Here is a 23,397-nt window from a genome sequence, read left to right on the forward strand (position 1 = left end):
TGTGATGAAACATAGCTAGAGAGCAGGAAAAATGATTTTCTAAAAGTCTGTAAAAGTAATCCTATGACTGTTTCCTCGAGAGTGTAACAGTAGCTTCTCCAGAGAGGCTGCATGGCATAGTGATTAAGAGTAGGGACCCTGGAGCCAGGGTGCTAAGGTCACAGCTCAGTCCCACCACTTACAGCTGCATGACTTTGAGAAAATTACCCAACGTCTTGGGCCTCGTTTTCCTTATCTGTGAAGCAGGATGATAATACTGCACTTGGCTTAACAACTTGTGGTGGAAATTAATTTAATACCAGCAAAGTACTTAGAACAGGGCCAGACATATTGTGGGCAGTCAGCAAACGCGGGCAATTCACATCACTAACAAAATTATTCCGAGTACCTTGCTTTTCATTGTGCCGAGGCTTTGGTACCTTGTATCCCGTTACTGAGTGTCTCAAATACATGTACTGAGGAAATACTATCATATTTGGGGGAAAATCACCTTTCTGTGAATTTCCAAGTGAAAGTGTAGGGCCTGTTACGTTGTTAAGCATTTTAAAGCAAGAAGCCAGTGGCTTTGAGATGTTCAAGGTGCTCACGACTTCCCAGCTGAGAATTCTCACCCTCCTTTCTGGGAACATAGGCAATACTGTAAACTAAAACTGCTGTAATTTTCTTCCATGAATCCTAAAACATAATGCTTAAAACGAGCTCAGTAACCTATAGATCCTTGATTGGGAAAAGATTTAATTGAGTATTAATCAACTTTTTGTTGTTTAGATTTGTTTTACAATTGACCCGTGAACAACATGGGTTTGGATTGCTCAGATCCAGTTACACCGGGATTATTTACGATAAATATGTACAATAGCACACAGAATCCCAAGTTGGTTGAATCTGCAGATGCAGAACCCCAAATACAGAGGAACCTCAGCTACGGAGGGTGGGCCATAAGTGATATATGGTATTTCTGCAAAGAGAGTGCATGCCTCTAACCCCCGAGGTGTTCAAGAGTCAACTCTATTTTTCTTTCTTCCTTGTTTCTAATTTATTTATTTATTTATTGGCTGCATTGGGTCTTTGTTGCTGCGCATGAGCTTTCTCTAGCTGCAGTGAGCAGGGGCTACCCTTTGTTGCGGTATGCGGGCTCCTCATTGTAGTGGCTTCTCTTGTGGAGCATGGGCTTTAGGTGCACGGGCTTCAGTAGTTTTGGCACATGGGCTTAATAGCTGTGGCTCGCGGGCTCTAGAGCACAGGTCCAGGAGTTGTGGCACACGGACTTAGTTGCTCCGAGGCGTGTGGGATCTTCCCGGCCCGGGGATCGAACCTGTGTCCCCCGCAGTGGCAGCTGGAATCTTAATCACTGCGCCACCAGGGAAGCCCAACTGTATTTTTCAAGATATTTAGGACTTAGAAAATGGAGTAGCCTTTTCTCTTAGTTATAGTAACTGCTTAGAAGACAAGGATTTAAAAAACAAAAAAACAAAAAAACCCCAAAAAACCTTTTCTATAGGATTGCACAGGGCTTTGGACATTATATGTGCTTAATAAATGTTGATTTGATTTCATCTTAATTTTCCTGTTTTGCATGTGACCTAGTAGGAGACAGAGCTCATGACAAACAAACCTCAAATAAAACTTCACTGACTTTGGGGAGGAAATCCTCAGGCCTCAAATGGAAAGTAAAATTGGTACCCCAAATTAGATTTTGAATTGGTGGGATTTAAACATTTGCTGGGAATGAAAACAGCACATTTAGGACAGGCCTGGGTATCAAAAAAATGTCAGTAGTTGATGTAACCTCTTCTATATATGGGGAGATCAGATCTTAGTGTAACTTATAAGCTGCAATTTACTGATCATTGTGGCTTGTCTGTGTATGTAATTCCCCTCCCCCCCCCCCCCCCCAACTAAAGGGAAAAACAGCCCTGCAAAGAAGGACTGGGAAATATCCTCTTTCTCCCAGTTCTTAAATCTTTCCCTTTTCTTATGTGTAATCAGGAAAATTGAGAGTAGTTTGAAGGGATGGAAAAGGCTCCAATGACAGAGAGGACTGTCCCAAAATATTATTTAGAGATTAATGTTTTAGAATGAATATTGGGGGAATATTCACTTGTTTCTGAGAGGTGAAGAATTCTTTTTTGCTGTTGAGTTTTCCATTTATTATCTTACTTGTAAATCTAATTAATTGTAACAATTACTTTAAGGAAGATTTTATAATTTGATAATATCAATATAAATACTTTAATACTAGTTTAAATGAATACTAATTTAATATTTTTTAACTGTAGTTGATGTACAATATTATATAAGATACAGGTGTACAATAAAATGATTCATAATTTTTAAAATTTATGCTCAAATAACCTTTGAGTTTATAGTTATAAAATATTGGCTGTGCGCCCTGTGTTTTACAATATATCCTTGTAGCTTTTTTTTTACATAATAGTTTGTATTTCTTAATCCCTGCTCCTAAATTGCCCCTTCCTTCTTTCTTCTCCCCGCTGGTAAGCACTAGTTTGTTCTCTGCATCTGAGTCTGTTTCTTTTTTGTTCTATTCACTAGTTTGTTGTATGTTTTAGATTCTATGTATATAAGTGATATCCTACAGTATTCGTCTTTCTCTGTCTGATTTACTTCACTTAGCATAATGCCCTCCACGTCCACCCATGTTGCTGCAAATGGTAAAATTTCATTTTTTTTAATGGCTAAGTAGTATTCTATTGTATGTATGTACCACATCTTCTTTATCCATTCATCTGCTGATGGACACTTAGGTTGCTTCCATATCTTGGCAATTGTAAATAATGCTGGGTTAAGCAATTCTTAAGTGTTCTGTATTTTATAAAGCAATGTTTCTCAGACTTTAGTGGACATACGGGTCACCTAGGACTTTTGTTAAAATGTGTATTCTGATTTGGTAGATCTGGAATGGAACCTAAGGTTTTGCATTTCTAACAAGCATCCTCTGCAGGGCACTGCTGCTCTGGCTCTGGCCCCCACTTGGAAGAGGAAGACGCGAAAGCAGAGGTTCTCAAACTTGGCTGCACATTAGATCACCTGAGGACATTTTAAAAATACGGATGCATGGGTCCCAGCTCCAGAGATTAATTGGTTTGGGGTGTGGCCTGAGTGTCAGGAATTTATAAATCGCCTCAGGTAATTCTCAGGTGTAGCCAAGGTTGTGAACCACTGCTCAGTCTGAAGGAGCTGAATTGTTTTCATCAGGTCACATCCAAGGGGGAATTACCTGTCTTCAAAGTGATCTCTCTGTGTGTGTTTTTAATTATTATTGTTTTCTGTGTTTCTTTGTATCTCATGATTTGAAAGAGTCCCTCTACCAAACAAACTCCATTTAAACAATTTTGTTTGTTTTTCTATTTTTAAATCAAATCTAACCACACACAGTTGTGAATTGGACTTCCTGATCAGCAGGAGCTCACTGGAGCTGCCACACTCAGCTGGCATAAGCTCCAGAAAGGCCCAAAGCAGTCCTTCACATGCTTTCCGTGGGCAAGTACGTGATTTCCTTTGGACTTTCTGAAATGTTGAAAATAGTTCACTGGTCTCCAGTTGCTTCATTTGTGGACCCAGATCAGAGTCCAATGATTATGTGATTGGCGAACTCCTCAGATTGTACTGGTTTGGGGGCATTCATGTGCAGGAGGAAATCTTGCCAACTGCCCCTGCAGCAGAGTCCTTCACAATTCTCTGTTACAGTAATTATCAGTTAACTGCATTATCTGTTGACTGCCTCTCCCTTCAAACAAGCAAACATTCCACTTAATCCCATCCAACCTCATGACTTGGTAGACATGAGAGGTAAGAGTTTGTGGTAGGTAAAGAGTGTGAAGGCTAAGATATCAGCTTCTGTGAAGAGCTGCCTTGGTTGGGATTTGAATAATGGTAGAAAGTCTCCAGCTGGAGAAGAGGGGAAGGGGCATTCCAAGGAAGAGAAAACACTGTGCAAAGATTGGTGGCACAAGAGAAGTGTCTGGCTGGAGGGCTTCGGTGGTGATGGGGTGGGGAGGGGATGGAGGGAGGTTGGTGGATGAGAAAGAAAGCTACTGATGTTGGGAAGGGTGTTGGATGCCCCTGTAAAAAGTTTACTCTTCAGCCTGGAGACAGGGAATACATATTTTCTTTTCCTCCCTTCCTTCCTTCCTTCCTTCCAAGTAACATCTGCTGTGCATTTTAGGAACAATATATTCTATATTCTGGCGGTGGGATTGAAGGCTACGTTGGCGGGGGAGGGACAGACTTGGCAAGGGAAATAATTCTCCTTAAGCTATTGAAAAAGCATGATGATGTATGAAGAAGATCCTGAACTAAGAGAATGGTAGGTGTTCTAGAAAGAATGGAAGACCTTATGGTTATTTTTAATTTCCAATAGGAATTAGATGATGGAAGAGTTAATGAATTGGTGCAATATTGACTCTAAATATAATTTGGTCAGTTAAGGATGCATTCTTTTAGCCCTAGAGCAGTGATTTCTAAACTTTAGTGTGAAACAGAATTACCTGGAGGGCTTGTTGAAACTCTAATGTTGGACCACACCCACAGTTTCTGCTTCTGTAGGTTTGGGTGGGGCCTGTAAGTTTGCAAAAGAATGCAGGAATGGAGCAGCAGAGGAACCCAAAGCAGCAAATAGAAGACAAGTAGGAAGTTGATAGAACTTAAATCCTGCCATATCAATAATTAAAGTAAATGACTAAACATATGACTTATAAGGCAGAGACCCAGCAGACTGGGTTTTACCCAATACAGTCATCTGCTTCCGATAGATGCATTTAAAAATAAGATGCATAGGTATGAGGGCAAAAGATAGAGCAAGATATGCCATCCAACAGTAAGCATAGGAAAGCTGGACGGCTATATTAGAATCAAGAGGGCAGAGGTAGAACCAATGGATGGTGGCTGCAGGGAAGCCAGTTTTAGCTCTGTGGAGCACAGAACTTTCTAGCACTATCACTGGCCAGCAGTGCAAGGGGCTGCCTTGTAATTACAACAGATGTCCCTGGAGATATGCAAACAGGCCAGTCTCGGAAGAGAAAGAGCATTCTTGCATGGAGAAGTAAAGTAGATGATTTCCTTTAGTCTCCTTATGGAACTAAAATTTGGTCATAGTTTATTTTCTGCAATAATTGTAAATTATTACAATTGTTGTAAATTGTAAACTACAGATAAGTGTTCATTTTGTAATGTGTAGAATATTTTTAAATGCCCAGAATAACGCAAGGCATTTGATCCTTCCAGACAGGAAAATATCTATGGCTAGCGTTTGGTACAGAGACCCAGTCAATCTTTTTAATACACAGATTTATTTCAATTTTGGTGAAGTGGGTTCATAACAGATGCACTATATATAGCAACTGCTTTTTTTGTTTTTTAACCTTATGGTATAATATCTTTCTATATCATAAAATAATTTTGTAAAACAGGAGAGTGAAAGCATACCCAGGGAGAGAAGAAGCATTTTGAGACTAGTTATATAAATTCAAAAAAACAGAAGTATTTCAAGTAAGATCTCCCTGCAATGACACCCTGCACCTTTTCTATCTCAGGAGACCTTTGGGATTTGGGTGGTGATTACATGTGCAGGAAGAGTCAGGAAAAGGAGAGTGACTGATCTTTAGTTTGGGTGATTGGTGACTAGGACCAGGGGAGAGGAGTGGGTTGGAGACACATTAACTCTGGCCCAGTTGAGTTTGAGTTGATGGGGGGGGGGGGGTCACTGCATGGTCTGGGACCATTTCTCAGGCAAATTTTGCCTCTTTCCTCAACCTGTTTGCCTTTCTTTTTTAAAGGCATCACCGCTCTACCCTGCACAGTAACTGCATACTCAGTATTGTGCACACTCCCTGGCTTTTACTAGTAAAAAACTTAAGGAGGCAGATCTTATTTTAAGAAGTTAATTGCTGATCATTACAGTTAAACATATTATAAAGATAATGAAATTTTTTAGTTTTATGAGACCTACATAACTCCTGAGCTGCTAATTGGAAGACCTCTTTGAATTCTTTCTGCTTTAATTCCCAAGAATGGAACCAGCTACCCCTCCCCCCACCCCCACACCCCGCACACCAATCCCTCCTTTGGTGAAGGAGACATTGTCCCCTTCCTCTATAGAGAAACCACCCTTTGCAAACCCTAGCAGCAGCGCAGGTTGAATGATAGGTGACTCTTGGCATCTCTAAGGTGACATTTTTCACTAAGTGAATGATCCATTTGGGACAGCCTCCCAAGTTCCTTTTTATACCCAGGAAAGTGTTTTTAGGCAGCTGGAAAGAATGGACTTGGAGTTGTGGGGAGAGGCTTGGGCTGGAGTCACACTTCTGGAGGGTCACTGATGATTTTGTCCAAGACAGCATGTAGACTGAGAGATAAGGGACATTTTCTGGCATGTTATATTGAATCCCAGAGGTGTGAGCAGAAAGAATTATAAAACACAGTGAGTTCCCCCCAAATAGAGAAGTATCATGAAAGTCCAGAGAGGAGAATTTCGAGGAAGGTGGCCACTGGGGTCACAAAGGAAGCAGACCCCTCTTTGTTTAGGAAGTTTGGATGTGATGGCAGAGGGAGATTGGACATTAGCTTTTAAGGATAGAAGACTGATATGTGGGAGAAATGGCTGATTCTAGAGAAAGCTGTGGTAGAGACAGTAGATGAGCACGGAGTACCTTGTAGTACCAGAAAGTAAGGAAGTGCTTAAAAGACAAAAGGATGGGAGCAAATCAAAGGGATGAGGAGCTAATGGGAAAGAGTTCCCAGTGGCCAGAGTGGGAACAGTTTGAGCAGTACAGTAAATTGTAGAGTATTGGATTATAGCCCAAAGGATAAAATAAATATCTGTGAGTATGCCATACTGCTATGAATAAATGATTGAATAAATTAATAAATGGAGACATAAACCTTTCTTACAAAAGAATTCCAAATAATGTATGAATACTACCACCCTACAGGAGATGGAGCGTAATTCCCTCCCTCCCTTGAAGGGAAAAACCATTAGACAAAGCCAGATGGGGGGCATTTTACAGGACACCTGGCCCAAACACCTTAAAACTGTCAAGGTCATAAAAAACCAGGAAAGACTGAGAAACCATCACACAATGCAAAGTGTGATACCCTGGATTGAATCTTGGAGCAGAAAGAGGATATTAATGGAAATCAAAATAAGTCTAGAGTTTAGTTCATAGTAGTATACCAATGTGGATTTCTCAGTTTTGACAAATGACAGATGGTATTATAAGACATGAAAATGGGGAAACTGGACGGAGAGGTATATGAGAATTCTTTGCAACTTTTCTGTAAATCTAAAATTATTCCAAAATAAAAAGACTTTTTTTTTTTAAAGTGTATGTTTTTGTTACTGAATGAAAAGTTCATATGTCCATTGCATAGTGAGGCCAAGCAAACTGACATGTCAGAGTTTGGAGCAGAGAAAGGTTTATTGCAGGGCCAAGCAAGGAGAATAGGTGGCTTATGTTCAAACAAACAAAACCCCATACTTCCCAAAGGGTTACAGCAAAGCTTTTTTTTTTTTTAATTTTCTAAATTAGGTTTTCATTTTTATTCTAATTATCTTTTTTCATCTCTTTATTGGAGTATAATTGCTTTACACTGTTGTGCCAGTTTTTGCTGTACAACAAAGTGAATCAGCTGTATTTATACATATATCCCCATATCCCCTCCCTTTCCCAGCCCTCTAAGCCATCACCCATCATCAAGTTGATCTCCTTGTGTTAGGCAGCAGCTTCCCACTAGCTATTTTATATTTGGTAGTGTATATATCTCAGTGCTACGCTCTCACTTTGTCCCAACTTCTCCTTCGCCCCCCCACCCCACCCCCTGCCATGTCCTCAAGTCCATTCTCTACATCTGCATCTTTATTCTTGCCCTGTCACTGGGTTCATCAGCACCATTTTCTTAGATTCCATATATATGAGTTAGCATACGGTATTTGTTTTTCTCTTTCTGGCTTACTTCACTCTGTATGACAGACTCTAGGTCCACCTACCTCACTGCAAATAACTCAATTTCATTCCTTTTTTATGGCTGAGTAATATTCCATTGTATATATGTGCCACAGCTTCTTTATCCATTCATCTGTTGATGAGCATTTAGGTTGCTTCCATGTCCTGGTTATTGTAAACAGTGCTGCAATGAACATTATGGTACATGTTTCTTTTTGAATTATGGTTTTCTCTGGGTGTATGCCCAGTAGTGGGATTGCTGGGTCATATGGTAGTTTCATTTTTAGTTTTTTAAGGAACCTCCATACTGTTCTCCATAATGGCTGTACCAACTTAGATTCCCATCAACAGAGCAGGAGGGTTCCCTTTTCTCCACACCCTCTCCAGCATTTATTGTTTCTAGATTTTTTGATGATGGCCAATCTCCCCTCCCTCTTGAGCCTCCCTCCCACCCTCCCTATCCCAGCCCTCTTAAATCATCACCAGTCATTGTGAATTGATTTCCCTGTGCTAAGCAGCAGCTTCCTACCAGCTATTTTACATTTTTTAGTGTATCTATGTCAATGCTACTCTCTCACTTCGACCCAGCTCCACGCCAACCCCGTGTCCTCAAGTCCGTTCTCTACATCTGCATCTTTATTCTTGCCCTGCTTCTGGGTTCATCAGTACCATTTTTTTTTAGATTCCATATATATGAGTTAGCATACAGTATTTGTTTTTCTCTTTCTGGCTTACTTCACTCTGTGACAGTCTCTAGGTCCATCCAGCTCACTACAAATAACTCAATTGCATTCCTTTTTACGGCTGAGTAATATTCCACTGTGTATATGTGCCACATCTTCTTTATCAGCAAAGCATTTTTAAAGGCCAGGTGAGGGAGGGGCATCCCAGGGTATGTGATCAACTTGTGCACTATTCTCTGATTGGTTGATGGGGAGGTCACAAGGCAGTGTCGCCGGGGTGAACATCAGTCCTTTAGGCACCAGTAGGTCTGGGGCCTATGTGCTCATGGTCATCAAGTAGTTAATTTCTTTTGTCTGGTGGTGATTTTAGCATCCGAAAAACAACTCAGGAAATGTGCAGCAAATACTCTTATTTAGGTACTAGAGAGGAGCTAAAGCAGAAGATATGGGGGAGAGGATCTGTCCCAGGAAGACCCCATAGAGTCCTGCTCAGGTACATGTTGGGGTGGGGTTGGGGAAACTTGAGCTTGTTTTTCGGCTGAGAATGTTATTGGTATGGATGGGCAGGGGTATTGGAGAGGGGAAGGAAGGATATTTTATCTATGCACAAACAGAAGAAGATAGGAAAAGTGTAGACCAGGAGTGGAGAAAAAGACATTCAGTGAAGGCAGAGGTGACATTGGGCCGTAGTCTTTAAACATTTTCTGTTTGTGCCGCCCACCGCCCCCAAATGAATGTTGAAACACTGCAAGTCTTCAATCTCAAACGTATCAGCTGAATCGTATCAGAGAAAATTTCCATCTCATTTCATGATTCTGGTATATAGCTGGACTGGTGCTGCAGGGCCTTTCTCCAGGTTGGTTACCTGCATGTGTCTAACGAGGAGCCACCCATGAGTATTTCTTGACTTGTGCTCAGGGACTGTCCTCCTACACAGAACAGTTCCTCTGGGGCCTCAGAGGTATTTGCACCCTGGAGCAATGTACACTAGAAGATGAATTTGGGATGGGTGAGAGGCCTACCTTTCTTGATCAAGTAGGGAAAGGCAAGTGGGGAGTGGGAGGAAAGGCTGAACCCTCCTTTCAGGAAAGAGGGCGTTTGGGAATGAAGGACCAGGAAATAGATTTACTTCAAACCTCTGTCCTCATCCCCATTGAGACCTTCCATGTACTCCCGATTTGAAGATCATGGTAGAGAACCTGAAAAGTGTGGAGTAAAGCTGGCAAAGAGGAAGACTTTCTCAGGCCAGCTAGAGGAGGACGTTGTGTTGAGGTCACAGCTGAAGGCGGAGCTAGTTAATTTCCAACGATGCTTGTTACCCAGTTTTCCCTGCTATCTCTGCCCACCTGAGATGGCTCATCTTTTTTCTCCTCCTTTGTTTCCCCTCCCTTTTCCTGTGTCTGACTTATTTGAGACTGTCCAGTGGCACCCTTCTTTTGGTGAAGTGAGTTTTGCAGTGTCCTCATTAAACAACATCCCACTGAAATGAAATAAAAATTCTTAGGTTTGACCTATGTAACTTTTAGACCAAAAATGCCATTGAAGAGTAGACTCATGGAATGACTGTTGTGGACCAAATGCATACACTGGATGAATATTTAACAGTTCTGATTAAGGCAACTTGTTTTAAATTTTTTTTTTTAATTTAAAGTATTTTAGATTTTGCCTTCTATCTCCTAAATTAAAAAAAATATTAATATAAACATACATTTTAAAACATATGTCTGTTTTTATTTCGCCAAATAAATGATGGATCACTTGAAAGATTATTCTGTTTTCACTTTTGGATAACAATATCTAGGATACATTTGTGATTGTACTTAAGATATTGTTACATATGCCATCTGTTGTTGCCACTACATGTGTGCAAGTGTCATTTATGAAGCTCATTAATTTAAAGAGCTAATAAAAAGGCACTCTTGTGATTCAAGAACCCATTTCAGGTAGTAAAATAGTCTGTCCCACTCACCTTATAAGCTCTGCCCTGTTTATTAAATTGTATACCTTACTTTTTTGGTGTTCGTATACTTGGTCACTCTGGGCTTTGTGAATTCAGGAAATGTAGAACTGATTAGCATATTCTCACTTTACTGAGAAACTTGTTATTTTGATATATAAGTGATATTTTGCTGTCATGTAACATCTTTCCATTCTTTCTTTTTTTTTTTTAAGACCTTGTTTTGAATTGGCTTTATTAGGCAATTCATGCATAAGGCAGAATCCCATCTAGCAACTAGAGGGGTATTCCCTCTTTCCACTACTTTAATTAGAAATTCTTCACTGTAGGGAATTCCCTGGTGGTCCAGTGGTTAGGACTCCACGCTTTCACTAGGTTCTATCCCTGGTCCTAAGATCCTACAAGCTGTGCAGCATGGCCAAAAACAAATATATATATATATATATATATATATATATATATATATATATATTCTTCACTGTACTGGGCAATAACTAAGGCAGTCTTAACTTTTTAAAGGAGCCGTGAAGATTGACATGTGATCATACCCCTTATGTAAGGTAAGTTGGGTCCATTAGCTGGTCTAGTTCGAGTGCGCCTTAGGGCCCAGGGATTCATCACCTAAAGTCTGCAGAGCTTCAGGTCCTCCCTAAGTGGGCTGCAGGGGATCATGAACATCAAAGTACAGCAGATGTTGTGTGCATAGGTCTGTATCCTCAAATCTCATCAGAAAGCCAAAGAATGCTGTGTCCCCAAAAGGTTAAGAATGTCTTTTGTTTAGTTTCACTGTTGAACAAGACTGTGGGTTGGATACAATGGTGTTTTCAAAACACTTGGAGATAATAACACCCACGTGTGTATTGCAGTACTTCTTCAGCCACATGCAGTATCCAATTCCAGAATAATTTCTCCTAATACTTTCCTCTAGTATTGTCACATCTATTACAAATCGAGTGTAATCCCACTTCTGTTTCAAATTACCCTCACTAATTTATGTTACAAATGATCTTGAGAGCCTCTCAGGTGTAATCCCGATCTCCTGTTGATTTTATATTTCCTTGTGTGTAAATATTTGCCGTATTCTTTCATTTCCTTATCTTTAATGGAACAGGACAATTAACACAGTTCAAGGGAAAAAATGTAATTTTAATATGTCATGTTACATTTCTAGCCAGTGATAAATGAGTATTTTGTGAGTATTGCTATTAAGCAATATTGTTTCTGCTTACTTATATGCCTGGTATCAATTTAAAGCATAAATGATCATAGTTGGTATTTAGAACAACAAGAGAAAGATGGGGGGAAATGGCAAGCAAAAAAATTTGGGGAGAGACTTTTGTCTAAATTTATGCTTTGTTTCCAAGGTTTATCATTCTCCTATTGCAAAAGAATATACCTGTGCAATGGTATTTTACTGTCTGATAGACATCTCTTCTGAATGAAAATAAATGCTGTCCAACCATGATCCTTAAAATGATTGTGGGTTTAAAAACCAATACTGAATCAGAAAGCTCACCTTTATTTTTTAAGTATGCATCATGTAAGTGGTTATCAAATACAAGCACACAAATATTGGCTGGAGAATTTGTTGAAATACATACCCCGAGACCTCTCCCTACAAAGATTTTGATTCACTTGTTCTGGAGTCTGTGGTTTTAACACATGCCACAGGTGATCTGACATTTTACCAAAGCTGATCTAGGTGCTAAGAGGTTACACAGGAATAGCTATAATGTAATAATATGACTTTTTTAAAAATTTTTTATTTTTTTTATTTTTTGTTTTTTTATTTATTGGCTGCATTGGGTCTTTGTTGCTGTGCACTGGCTTTCTCTAGTTGCGGCGAGCAGGGGCTACCCTTCGTTTTGGTGTGCAGGTTTCTCATTGTGGTGGCATCTCTTGTGGAGCACAGGCTCTAGGCACATGGGCTTCAGTAATTCTGGCACGTGGGCTCAGTAGTTGTGGCTTGTGGGCTCTAAAACACAGCCTCAGTCGTTGTGGCATACGAGCTTCGTTGCTCTGCAGCATGTGGAATCTTCTTGGACCAGGGATCGAACCCATGTCCCCTGCATTGGCAGGCGGATTCTTAACCATTGTGCCACCAGGGAAGTCCCTCATCTGCTTTTGTATTCAATCTGTTGCAGTGTTATTTTGGTGGCAATCTATGAAGAAGATGCAGCCTCACATAGAAAAGGGAGTAGCATTTTATTTTTATTTTTATTTTTTTAGGGAGTAGTATTTTAATACCTTTTTTGATATTATATCAAAACTCCACAAATCATAGTTTCTTAAAGGTTAGTTCCAGTGTGGAATCTGAAATCATATCAAACAAACTTTTTTTTTAACTTTGATATATAAAAATCCATTGGTCTGTCCTGCACTTTCAGTGGATCATTTTAGCCATGCATGATTTTGTACTTTTTAGAAAATTTTGGTCACTAAGTTACACAGGTCTTCTAAAACCACATGAATTACTGTTCTTTCCTCATCAAGAAAGTCTTTAAGTATTGGGAAGCTGTCAGGCTCACAGTGGCAGATGTCAAGTTTTCCAAAATGCTTGAAAACTAAAATTTTATCATCGACAATAAATACTATCAGTTGTTTTCCTTGAAGAAACAGACTCACTTTGTTCAGTTTTGAAAAAATGACTGCCAAATACTCAAGTCAGAATAACCACAGTTGGTCAATTGTTCTTTCAAGTAGAAATGGTAGTCCATGAAAAAACAGCTAGTTCAGCTTGCAACTCAATTACACAAGTGCTTTTCTTCTAGACAACAACCACTGTACTTCACTCTGCAGCAGCAGCAGAAGACTTCCCATTTTGTCACAAAGAACATCAAAATGATCTGTACTCAAGGATCAAGATTTAATAAAAGTAGTAATTTCTACTGCTTGCTTCATTAAGGACATGTGTAAGGAAAACTGACCTTTTTTTTTTTTAAACTGCTCATAAGAGCCACTGCTTTGATTAGTGCTATAAGGTGCCAGCAGTTTCCCCACAATTGCTTTTGCACCATCAGTGCAAATGTCAGCACAGTGAAAAAGACAAATCATGTCTTTGTGTTATGCTAAAAATAGTTTTGACCTCTGAGAAGGCCTTGGGGACTCCCAGTAGACCATGAATCACACTTTGAGAACCACCATAGCGATGCTTTGGGCCGTCCTCCCACCCGCCAGCCCCCACCCCTCAGCTTTGCAGTTTTCGTGCAGTTGTCAACATGTCTGTATCCATGGCTCCTTCGTAATACTGCCTGGAGTATCTCTTTGTGAGATGGTGACACTGTCATGATTCTAGGTAAAATAGGGGGTCCACAGGGCCCGCATTCACTCAGCATTCATTTAAGAATTTCCAGCTCCTGCAATGTGCTGCTGGTCCCCATAAGATGCCGAAGCCCAACCTTTCTCCAGCCCAGCGTTCTTCCCTGCTTGGCTTTAGGCACAGTTTAAATTTAAATGCCTTTCCTGGTCCCCTTAGTAGGACACGGTTTCGTTTGTACTTATAGTGTTTAATATATTGTTGGCCTGCATTCTCATTTTCTAAAAATTTGTCAGTTCCTTAATTACTTAAATTCCTGATGAGTTGCTGTTTCCTTTTGGTCTGAAGGTTGTCCAGTAAAAGAGAGGGAGTTTTGTAAATATTTGCTTCAGAGTAACGAAATCAAAACTGAAAGCGAACAAAGTCAAACAAGTGTGCGTTTCTTGCACATTTCCTGACTGCAAGCTTTGGCACTATGAAAAGTAGCGAGCGTGTTTTCCTGCTGTGGTTTTATTCCTTGTTCGCGTCAGCCTCTTGGGGCCCAATATTCAGCAAATATTCAGATTGGGTCTGGAGCTCTGAGCGCCCGGGTACTGCGTGTTCCGGCGGCGTGTGTCTGCGTTGTTAAAACCTGGCAAGAGCGCGGCAGCCGGGAGCCTGCAGGCGGGGCTCGTCGGCGGTGGAGCCAGCTGGGCTGCGTCGGCGTTCAGACTCGGCGCCCCCGCCCGGCGCAGCCTCGGGCTCGGCCGGCCGAGCGCCGTGCCCTTTTAAGGAGGCGGACCGTACCACCAGAACTTTGTTGGAGGGGGTGTCCAGGCGAACTCGGACAACTTTAAGCGAGCCGAAGGACGATTTCCTTTACCTTCTGACGCGGGCCGGGGTTCTGGTGCTGCTTGGCGGGAGCTGTGCACCGGTGGGCTTGGCGCGAAGGGAGCCCTTCGGGCTCCCTTCTCCGGAATCTCCCGGAGGGAGCTCACTCGCTCTGAATTCGCACGCGACGCTCCCCGGGCGCGTCTAGAGTGCAGTTCGCCTGCGGAGGCCCCAGTGCCCGGATGTCCATCAGGATTAGCGCGAGCCAATACGGTCGGAGCCCGAGGCTGCGCTGAGGACGCCCGGGCTCGGGAGCAGGTAGTCTCGGAACATCGGGGAGTCGCGCTGGGGAGTCGTCCCCGCCTGGCCCCGGCCAATGGTGAGCGCGGCGCTGGCAGGAGGGCCGCGGGTCGAAGGCTCTGATGGACAGGGGAGCTCGAGCTCTGTAAACTGAATTATGGCAGCCCAGTCAAGGTAAGGCAGGCACCGAGAGAAACTTTTAAAATATGTTAGCGGCTCCGGGAACAGAAGGTTGCTGGGGAAGGGTTGCGGGGCTGCGAAGAAGAGCAGGGAGCAGCTTTGTCATTGCTTTCTCATCATTTCTGATGCTGTGGTTCATTATTTATGTCAGATAAAGAACAGTTTGGGAACATACTAGACAATTTCTGCGGAGCAGAGGAGAGGGATTGAGTTAAAGTTAAGATTAAAGTTAAATTTCTCTTCTGTTCCAAAAATAATTATTTTCAGGGAAATCAGATTGATTTAACTTGTCTGCCTTTGCCCAAATTGTCCTTTAGTTTCTTTGTGCACCTCCTTTTGGGTCTCCTGATTTTATTTTTTTCCCCTCCCCGCTAATGCCTTGAGCAGAATTTTAGAAATTAATTAATGTAATACAATTCGCCTTGGGGGAGGTGGTTGAGAATTTGCCTGGTAAGTGACTGGAAATTTTACTGCCAGAATGTACGGTTGCACATAAAACGGCACAGCTTGCGTGAATCTGCTGAGTAGGCAGGGACCAGGAATGTACCGGGGTTGGTGAAGGGGAGCCGGTAATCAACTGCAGTTGCTGTCAGAGGAACGGACGCTGTTGTAAGAACCTCCAGCCCTGACTTTCCGTGGTTGGTTACTTTTTTTGTAATGCCTTTAAGAGTGATGACAAGGCATTAGTGATTATTATGAAATTCATGGTGTTTCGTGTGATTTCATTTTAGTTGTGCCAGGAGTTGGTGCTCAAAGGAAGCTCACAACTTAGGTATACATTCTTTTTTAACTTTCAGTTTTACTAGAAAGTACTTTGGTGTCGCATTTAAATTAATAGGAGGGCTCCTCAAGTTGCATTTTGATGTGATATAGTGATTTGGGGGAAATCTTACAAGGCTAAACACATTTCAGGTCAGAAGACCCAGATGGGTCACTCAGAGAAATAGATGCTTTAATATTGAAGTCTGGGCTTGATGAGACTTTGAAATTTTTTCCTAAGAGATAGAACTTTCTAGGAAGAAAAAGAACTTCACTTTATAGAGCGCCTCCTATGTGCTTTGTATATTTAATCCTCTAGACTCAGTGATTTATCCCCTGCCCCCATTTTGTTGGTTGTTCTAAGAAAGAGGTTCTTAACTTGAGGCCATGTAGCAGGAAAACTTGGATGAGAAACACAAACTGCATCTTTAGCTAGGCTAACTTTGACTGAAATTTAACTGCCAAAAGGGTCCATGGCATCAAAACCTTAGATTAAGACACTGTGAGCTAAGAAATTGAATAGTATCTAACAGAGCTCAATAATAGAAAGCTGGGATTTGAACTCAGGTGTGAGTGATTGCATTGTCTGAACCCCTAAATTAAGAATAAAATGAGGTAATAGCTAAATTGGACACTGCTGTGTGCTAAGCACAGCAACTGTAATTGGATTACCTCTTTGACTCTTCTCAGTCACTTAAATAGGTAAGTACTTTTATGTTTCACATTTGTTCAGGAAACTGAGGCCCAGCCAGCTTGTTTTCTTGCTTAAGGTCACACAGGTAGAGAGCAGTGCCTGACTCCGGAGCTGCCCTGCAGCACTTCCTTACTTCCAGGCTGCCTCTTTAATGCTGAGATGAGGTGTTAAAAGGGAACTGCAAAGCCTCAGTCTAAGTGCACAAAAAGCAATTTCTGCTAAAAGTATTTTGCTACAAGATGTAAAAATCTGAGTTATCAGTATGGTAGTTCAGTTTGCTAGTAATTGAAATATTTCGCTCTTCTACCTGGCCTTCAGATGTGCCCTTGAACTAGGAACAAAGCCACAAGGCCATAATATTTTTTTTTTTAAATCTTTTAAAAATTTAAAAATTTTTTTGCCGCCCCACACATGCCATATGGGATCTTAATTCCCAGCCCAGGGATCAAACCTGTGCCCTCTGCATTGGAAGCAGAGAGTCTTAACCACTGGACTGCCAGGGAAGTCCCCAAGGCCATGATACCTTTTTGTTTTCTTAGTCTGCATTATGAGAGTGTACCTCACAAGTGGTAGATGCACATTTTTATCACTTATAGCTGGAATGTGGTCCAAGCTCACTTAGACATTGTGTTTGTAGGAGAATAGGTAACTTTGAGATCCAAAGAGAGAATATATGGAGGAGATTGCAGATATTTTTGGATCTCAGGAAACCCTGAAGCTGGCCACTATGCCTGAGTAGTGCTAAGAGAAATGCAACCATCGCCTATGATGTATAATCTGAGGTAGTAAAATCTTGCCCATGTGCCACCCGCAGCATCTGTTTGCTTTTGAAACAATTAATTTAGATTCTTGGACTCACTGAAACTGAATATTCATAGCATTCATAGCTCAGTTCTAACCATTGTGCACTGTTTAATTAGGTGGTTCGTTAATTGTTCGTTTTGTTTTTGTTCTGTTTTTGAGTAGAAGAGGTAGATGGAAACTTAGTTGAAAGTGCATTTTGTAGTACTGATAGTGAATAAATGAGCTGACCATGGCCCTGCTCTCTTATTATTTGTTATTGTTATAAGGTAATACTCTTCATTTGATATTGATGGATTGGTGTATGACTAATTTTTCATGTGTATTTCTTCTCTGTAGTCAGCTCCTTAAGATACTGTCTCGGGCTTCCTAGGTGGCGCAGTGGTTAAGAATCCGCCTGCCAATGCAGAGGTCACGGGTTCGATCCCAGCTCCAGGAAGATCCCACATGCCGCGGAGCAACTAAACCCGTGTGCCAAAAAAAAAAAAAAAAAAGATACTGTCTCACATTTTTAGTATTCCCTGAATACGCTAGAAGTACTTTGAATGAGGGAGAGGCTACTTAAGTATCTCTTGGCTTGGGAACTTCCATAAATTGAGGTTGCATATTCCTCTCCTTCATTTTAAAACCTAAAAGTAGGAAATTATCTTGTTTTGCTTTGTGGTTGGTTTCTTCTAGATATGGAAGGCATTTTTTTTAACGAAAGGTCAGGTGCCTAAGTTTTAAAAAATTAGATTTTGAGTCAGTATTTTGAGAACATAATCTGCTTTGCCTTTTCAGAATTGTGGAGAAAGGCAGTGACTTAGAAGTGCAACATCAGTTAAAGCAGGACATATTCTATGCCTCCCCTCTCAGATCACTGTGTGCCTTTTTTGGAATCCATAAGCACAACAGATATATTGACTAGGCTTCCTTGTGAGAGTTGTAACAAACTTGGTTTCTTTAGTGTGAAATAGGGATCATGGCTTTAGTTTCCAAATTGTGATCTAAAGTGCTTGGAGACTGTGCTTTTATAGAAGTATACGGCCTGGCATAGCCTCTTTTGAGGACTGGTAAACCTATGATGGGTAGGGGTAGGCATGGAATCCCATCAGTTTGTAGATCTATCCTTTTTTTTGAGGATTAGCTTGGTTTATATTGAGGAGTATGTTGATAGATAAAAGAGAAAGGAGGGCTTTGTCTGATTCTCCATCTCTGCTAACCCCTTCATTGAAGCAATTCCTGAATTTTAGAAAGGAATACAACTATCATCAAGGATTAACCAGTTTTAAATGCACCTTGTGCTAGGGAAGAAGCCCTGGCCCTCCCCTCCCCCCCCCCCCCAGCAGGAGGGGTGCATGAATGAGAGTGGGGGAGTTGAACTTGCTTCTTGAGAAGAGTAGCTTCTGTTGGCTGAGCACATCTCAAAGTGCTTTCAGACAAACTGCAAAAGGAAATTAGGTTTAGGTAACTCTCCCACAGGTTTTTTTTGTTTGAATTTGACTAAAGTTAATGACGTTTAAAAAAAATAAAGTCAGATTGTTCCCGAGATTATTATGAAGCTGGTTTTTGGTGGATCTCTGACTCTGGTGGGGGGGACGTTTTCCATTGCAAAAAGCAGTGCACTTAAACTGGTGTGGAACCAGTTTTGCTCCGTCCTCTGCCTTCACCCCCGATTCATGAGCTTTGTAAAGATTACCTTGGAGGAAAATTCGTGAAAGCAAAAAAGCTCGGATTAAATATGAGCAAATATCAAAGAAGAATACTTAGTGTTTTGGAAAGTGCAGTTCAAGGAAGTGATTTCAAGAGGGAAATAATTTATGCAGTATTTTGACCCAGTGAATGTCTTCATTTTTTCCCTTATGACACCATTGTAAACTGTCCTTGACAGAAGACAAACAGACAGGTCTCTTAAGTGATTTCCTTCTGGTTCATTCTGGGAGCCCAGCAGAGCTTCCTGAGTCAGACTAGATACAGGTTCTTCCATGATGAAGATGGAAAGAGGATTGAGTCATTTTTTTTTTCAGTCAGTTGGCTTATGGGGCTCTTCTTCGGCAAAACAAACAAAAACAAAAAACCCTCCAAAACCTCACAAACAAAAACAAAAAACACAAGTGGTCTCTCAAGAGGGTTAGGGGATTCTCTACTATACCATGAAAAGGTATTCAGTAGCTGGTTCTATACTCTTTTAAAAAATGGAATTTAGTGAATGCTTCATTTAAGCAACTTAAATGTCAAATATACTCATTATCTTAATCGTGGATAAGAGAGAAATCTCTCTCATCTGGGTACTATCACTTGTTTTGAGCATCCAAATCTATGTATTACTTGATAGCTTTAAAATGGAGGAATTAGAAAGCTGGTTCGCTTCATTAGTGCTTTGAGGTATAACACACAACTTGATTGCTTCTAAATATATAAACTTAGTTTTCTGTTAGCAAATTTCTCTATTTCGTTTGCTTTCCAAGATAGGAAAATAAACTTATTTCCAAAATCTGTCTTCTGAAAGGGAAGTCCTGTATGTGAGCTGTGGTGGGAAGGACTACAAGCAACAGTGTGTTCTGACTTTGCCTCTGTACTGCTTGGAAATACAGCCTGCGCCTTTAGCACAGAGTTTCTTGGCTCAGAAATACAAGCATAGCAAGCTTGGGTATCATAATCTCTTTGTTGTGGTTCAGTTACATTTTATTGATATGGGGTGGGTGCATACATTTTACAGCTTAAATGATTACCTATCCTTTTTAACTAAGTTAAAAAAAATTGAGCTAAAGTTGTATTTTAGCTCTGCTTCAGATTATTCTTCATTTTAGTATGAACATGACGTATTCATTTGCTCAAAATAATACAGCAACTAGAATGCAAAATAATGTCTTGCTCAAATATATGTGTGCCAGATGAAGCTTAGCTTCAGGCCTCTGAGGAGGCGGGGGGTGGGGTGGGGGGGGAGGGAATAAGATTTATAACTTTTGGTGTTAATGCCCTTAGAGACCCAAAAGTAAAAATTAACTTTAATAACCATCCCAGGGCTGACTTTTTGTGTCTTGGCAGTGATCAGTGTTGAGAGTCCTGCTCCTGTGCAAACTTTTCCCTTTTCCTATCTATCTGCAGTGAGTTAAAGCTTAACCTGACGGCCACAAAGCCAGCAGACTTAATATCCTGAAAGCCTTTTTCTCTGGTGAACGTCTGTTGTTTTCTTGCATTGGTTTATTGGCTTTGTTTTTAATTTAACCAGATTGGACTCCTATCAGGTTCTTAAGGCTATTACTCAAAGCAGTAATTTGATGTCAGATTTAATATATTAAGAGGAAATCCCAGTAGTGACGTCTTGTCAAAAGGAACTGAAGCAAACAGAAGGGAGAAATATATTGTATTTCTATTGAGAGCTAAATTGTCTTTATTTTGGTATTAGCTATTGTTTCTAAAGGGCACCCACAGTTCGACCATGTTCTGAAAGTACCAAGGATTGTTCTTCCTCCACGCGTGGCTCATGTGATGATGAAAGCCTGGAGACCTGCGGGCCACATAATCCTTTGTTTGGGTGGGCTGGGGAGAGTTAAGGATGTGACTCCTGAGTCACTGGCTTGCCTTCATTTTACCCAAAAAGGATCTTGCCTTTTTTTTCAGCATTGCTTACTGCTCGATTGGCAATTAAACAAATAGAAGTGAAGGAATGTTTTAGGGTCAATATGGTTATATTAAGCTCAAGGTTCTCAAACTGGATTAGACAAAAGAAACACCATGAGTGCTTCTTAACATGCAGATTCTACTCTCCCCTCCCCCCAGAGATTCCTATTAGGCAGGTCCAGGGTGGAGCCCTGCTGGGTCTGAGGCCACAGGCCCACCTACCACGCTTTGTGAAATGAGGTGTGTGTGAGGGAGATACAGCATCATGTAAAACTATATCCTGTAATGCAGTTATATATTGATTTAATATATATTTATATATACATGTCGCCCCCCCCCCCCACCGCTGCCCCATTAAAATAGACATGAGGTTGGTAGAGAAGGTAGATGTCTACCTCTACAAATTTTATGTACCGATTACCAACTCTATTGGTTGAAATGTCCAAATGCACCTATAATTTAAAAATAAAAGGAAAAGGAAGGTACCACGAAGTAATGTCCAGTGTTTGATCAAGCAGCACTTTTCCAAGAATTGTTTCTTAAGGTTCTGGGTACTTATTTTACCCTTTCCTATCCACTCTGGGCTCCCTCCCAAAACTGCTAACTCACTCTCCAACACCCCCCGCGCCGGTTCATCAGGTGGCAGTTGTTTTTGTTCCCAGGGAAAAGATATAACTGAATCTGTCAATTATATCCAGATTTTTGAAACTGAAATAAAAGTTTGGGTTCTCCCCCTTTAAACAAGAGCATTGTCTAAGTGTACTGTCATTGAACAAATAGTATGCAACAAAAATTTTAAAATGGGACTCCTATGGGAAGTAAATGTTAAAATTATAGCAGAAGTCAGTTCCTGTAACAAAATTCAGGAAACACTTTCTGGTATGTGGGTGTTGTAACTTTTCAGTTCTTGGAACTTTCCTTCAGGAAACTGTCCTGTCAAAAGCAGAGCAGTCGATTTTCAATAAAATATGAAGCACAATTCACACACTCTGTCGTGCGGTGTAATTAAATTTTGAGTTGGGACATATGTTTTTGTGGTGGTGCAAGACCCGAGACTGTCATGTGACTTTCATCCTGGATAGCATGCATCTGGAGAAGTTGTTAAATGGCTTCTCTCTGTCTCCCCATTAGCTTTGCTTTAAAAATACAGGTGTACCTGATTTGCTCTGAATGTGAATTTATGGCAAGTGATATTTATAAAATCAGCCAGTTCCCACTATTTTGTATAAAAGTAGGAAACCTGTTTCCTATCCAGCTTTACAGAAATTACATATTTTTGTCTCAAGATTGACAAATTAATATTTTACCTTAGACATTTCTAAGTAAGATGGGCTACCTAGTAAGTTGGTAACTTAAGATGCCAGAATGCTGATAAAAAGTTGAGTCCATGATCTTAGAATTTTAATTTTTTTCTTTGAAGGAAAATAAACTCTCCCTGAATTAATAGGCCTTTTTAAATGTTTTTTTTTTGGGGGGGGAGGGGGTGTTTAAAAACATATTTATTGGTTCAGAGTTCTAGACAGTAAAACAATAGCTAAAACTCTTTTTCAAGTAGCTTTGACTTAGCATTTACACGTCTAGGAATTATGTTTTTCTGTTGTTCTTTTGTAGTCTGTGTATCTGCCTTTTCCCCTCAGTTCCCTCTTAGAGTTCAGCCATACTTGTGCTAGCTCTCCATTTAAAAAAAAAAATTGTGTAAATATAAACTTTGTACCACATGGGAAAAATCAGGCAGCAACATTTACAAACATTAGGATAGTAAAAGGGTAGAATGAAGCCCAGTATGTTACATTTGTTTCAGAATGAAGTTCTGCTACCTGAAGATGTTGGGAAGAATAAACAGTGTGGTCTGTGTCACTTGGTTTTAGTAAAATTCAGAGTAAACCAATTAAACTTAGTTTTTGTTTTTAAATCAGAACTATGCCCAGAAGACAAAAAGCCCTAGATGGGAAGTTATAAAAGAGAGAATGCGATAATTTCTGACCTATTGCTGATTGTGTAGGGGTTTTGTTTTAACCCTCACAACAGGGGCCTTCCCCCCCCCAAAGCTCTTTAGGGGGGGCCTATTTTTACAAACATCTTCATATTTTTCTCATTTTAAAAACTTTATTATTTATTTTTCTTTTTGGCTGTGTTGGGTCTTTGTTGCCACACACGGGCTTTCTCTAGTTGTGGCGGGGGGGGCTACTCTTTGCCAGTTTCTCATTGTGGTGTCTTCTCCTGTTGCGGAGCACTGCTCTATGCGAGCTCGGGCTTCAGTAGTTGTGGCTCACGGGCTCTAGAGCTCAGGCTCAGTAGTTGTGGCACATGGGCTTGTTTGCTCTGCACCAAGTGGGATCTTCCTGGGCCAGGGTCGATCGAACCTGTGTCCCCTGCATTGGCCGGTGGATTGT

The 23,397-nt window shown here is 40.8% G+C and overlaps 1 protein-coding gene across 10 annotated transcripts in view; it reads left to right on the forward strand.

The window, feature by feature from the left end:
• AFF1 (ALF transcription elongation factor 1) overlaps positions 1-23,397 on the forward strand; it is a 188,245-nt gene that overhangs the window by 45,747 nt on the left and 119,101 nt on the right. For 2 of the 10 annotated variants that reach the window (XM_057725862.1, XM_057725863.1), the window contains exon 1: positions 14,700-15,141. The exons of the other annotated variants lie outside the window; for them this stretch is intronic. In XM_057725862.1, the coding sequence (XP_057581845.1) occupies positions 15,125-15,141 (17 nt within the window). In that variant the 5' untranslated portion in view covers positions 14,700-15,124. Of the gene's footprint in view, positions 1-14,699; positions 15,142-23,397 lie in introns of those variants that run through there. 10 annotated transcript variants of the gene reach the window in all.

Source organism: Hippopotamus amphibius, chromosome 3 (genome assembly GCF_030028045.1).
Source record: "Hippopotamus amphibius kiboko isolate mHipAmp2 chromosome 3, mHipAmp2.hap2, whole genome shotgun sequence".
NCBI lineage: Eukaryota > Metazoa > Chordata > Mammalia > Artiodactyla > Hippopotamidae > Hippopotamus > Hippopotamus amphibius.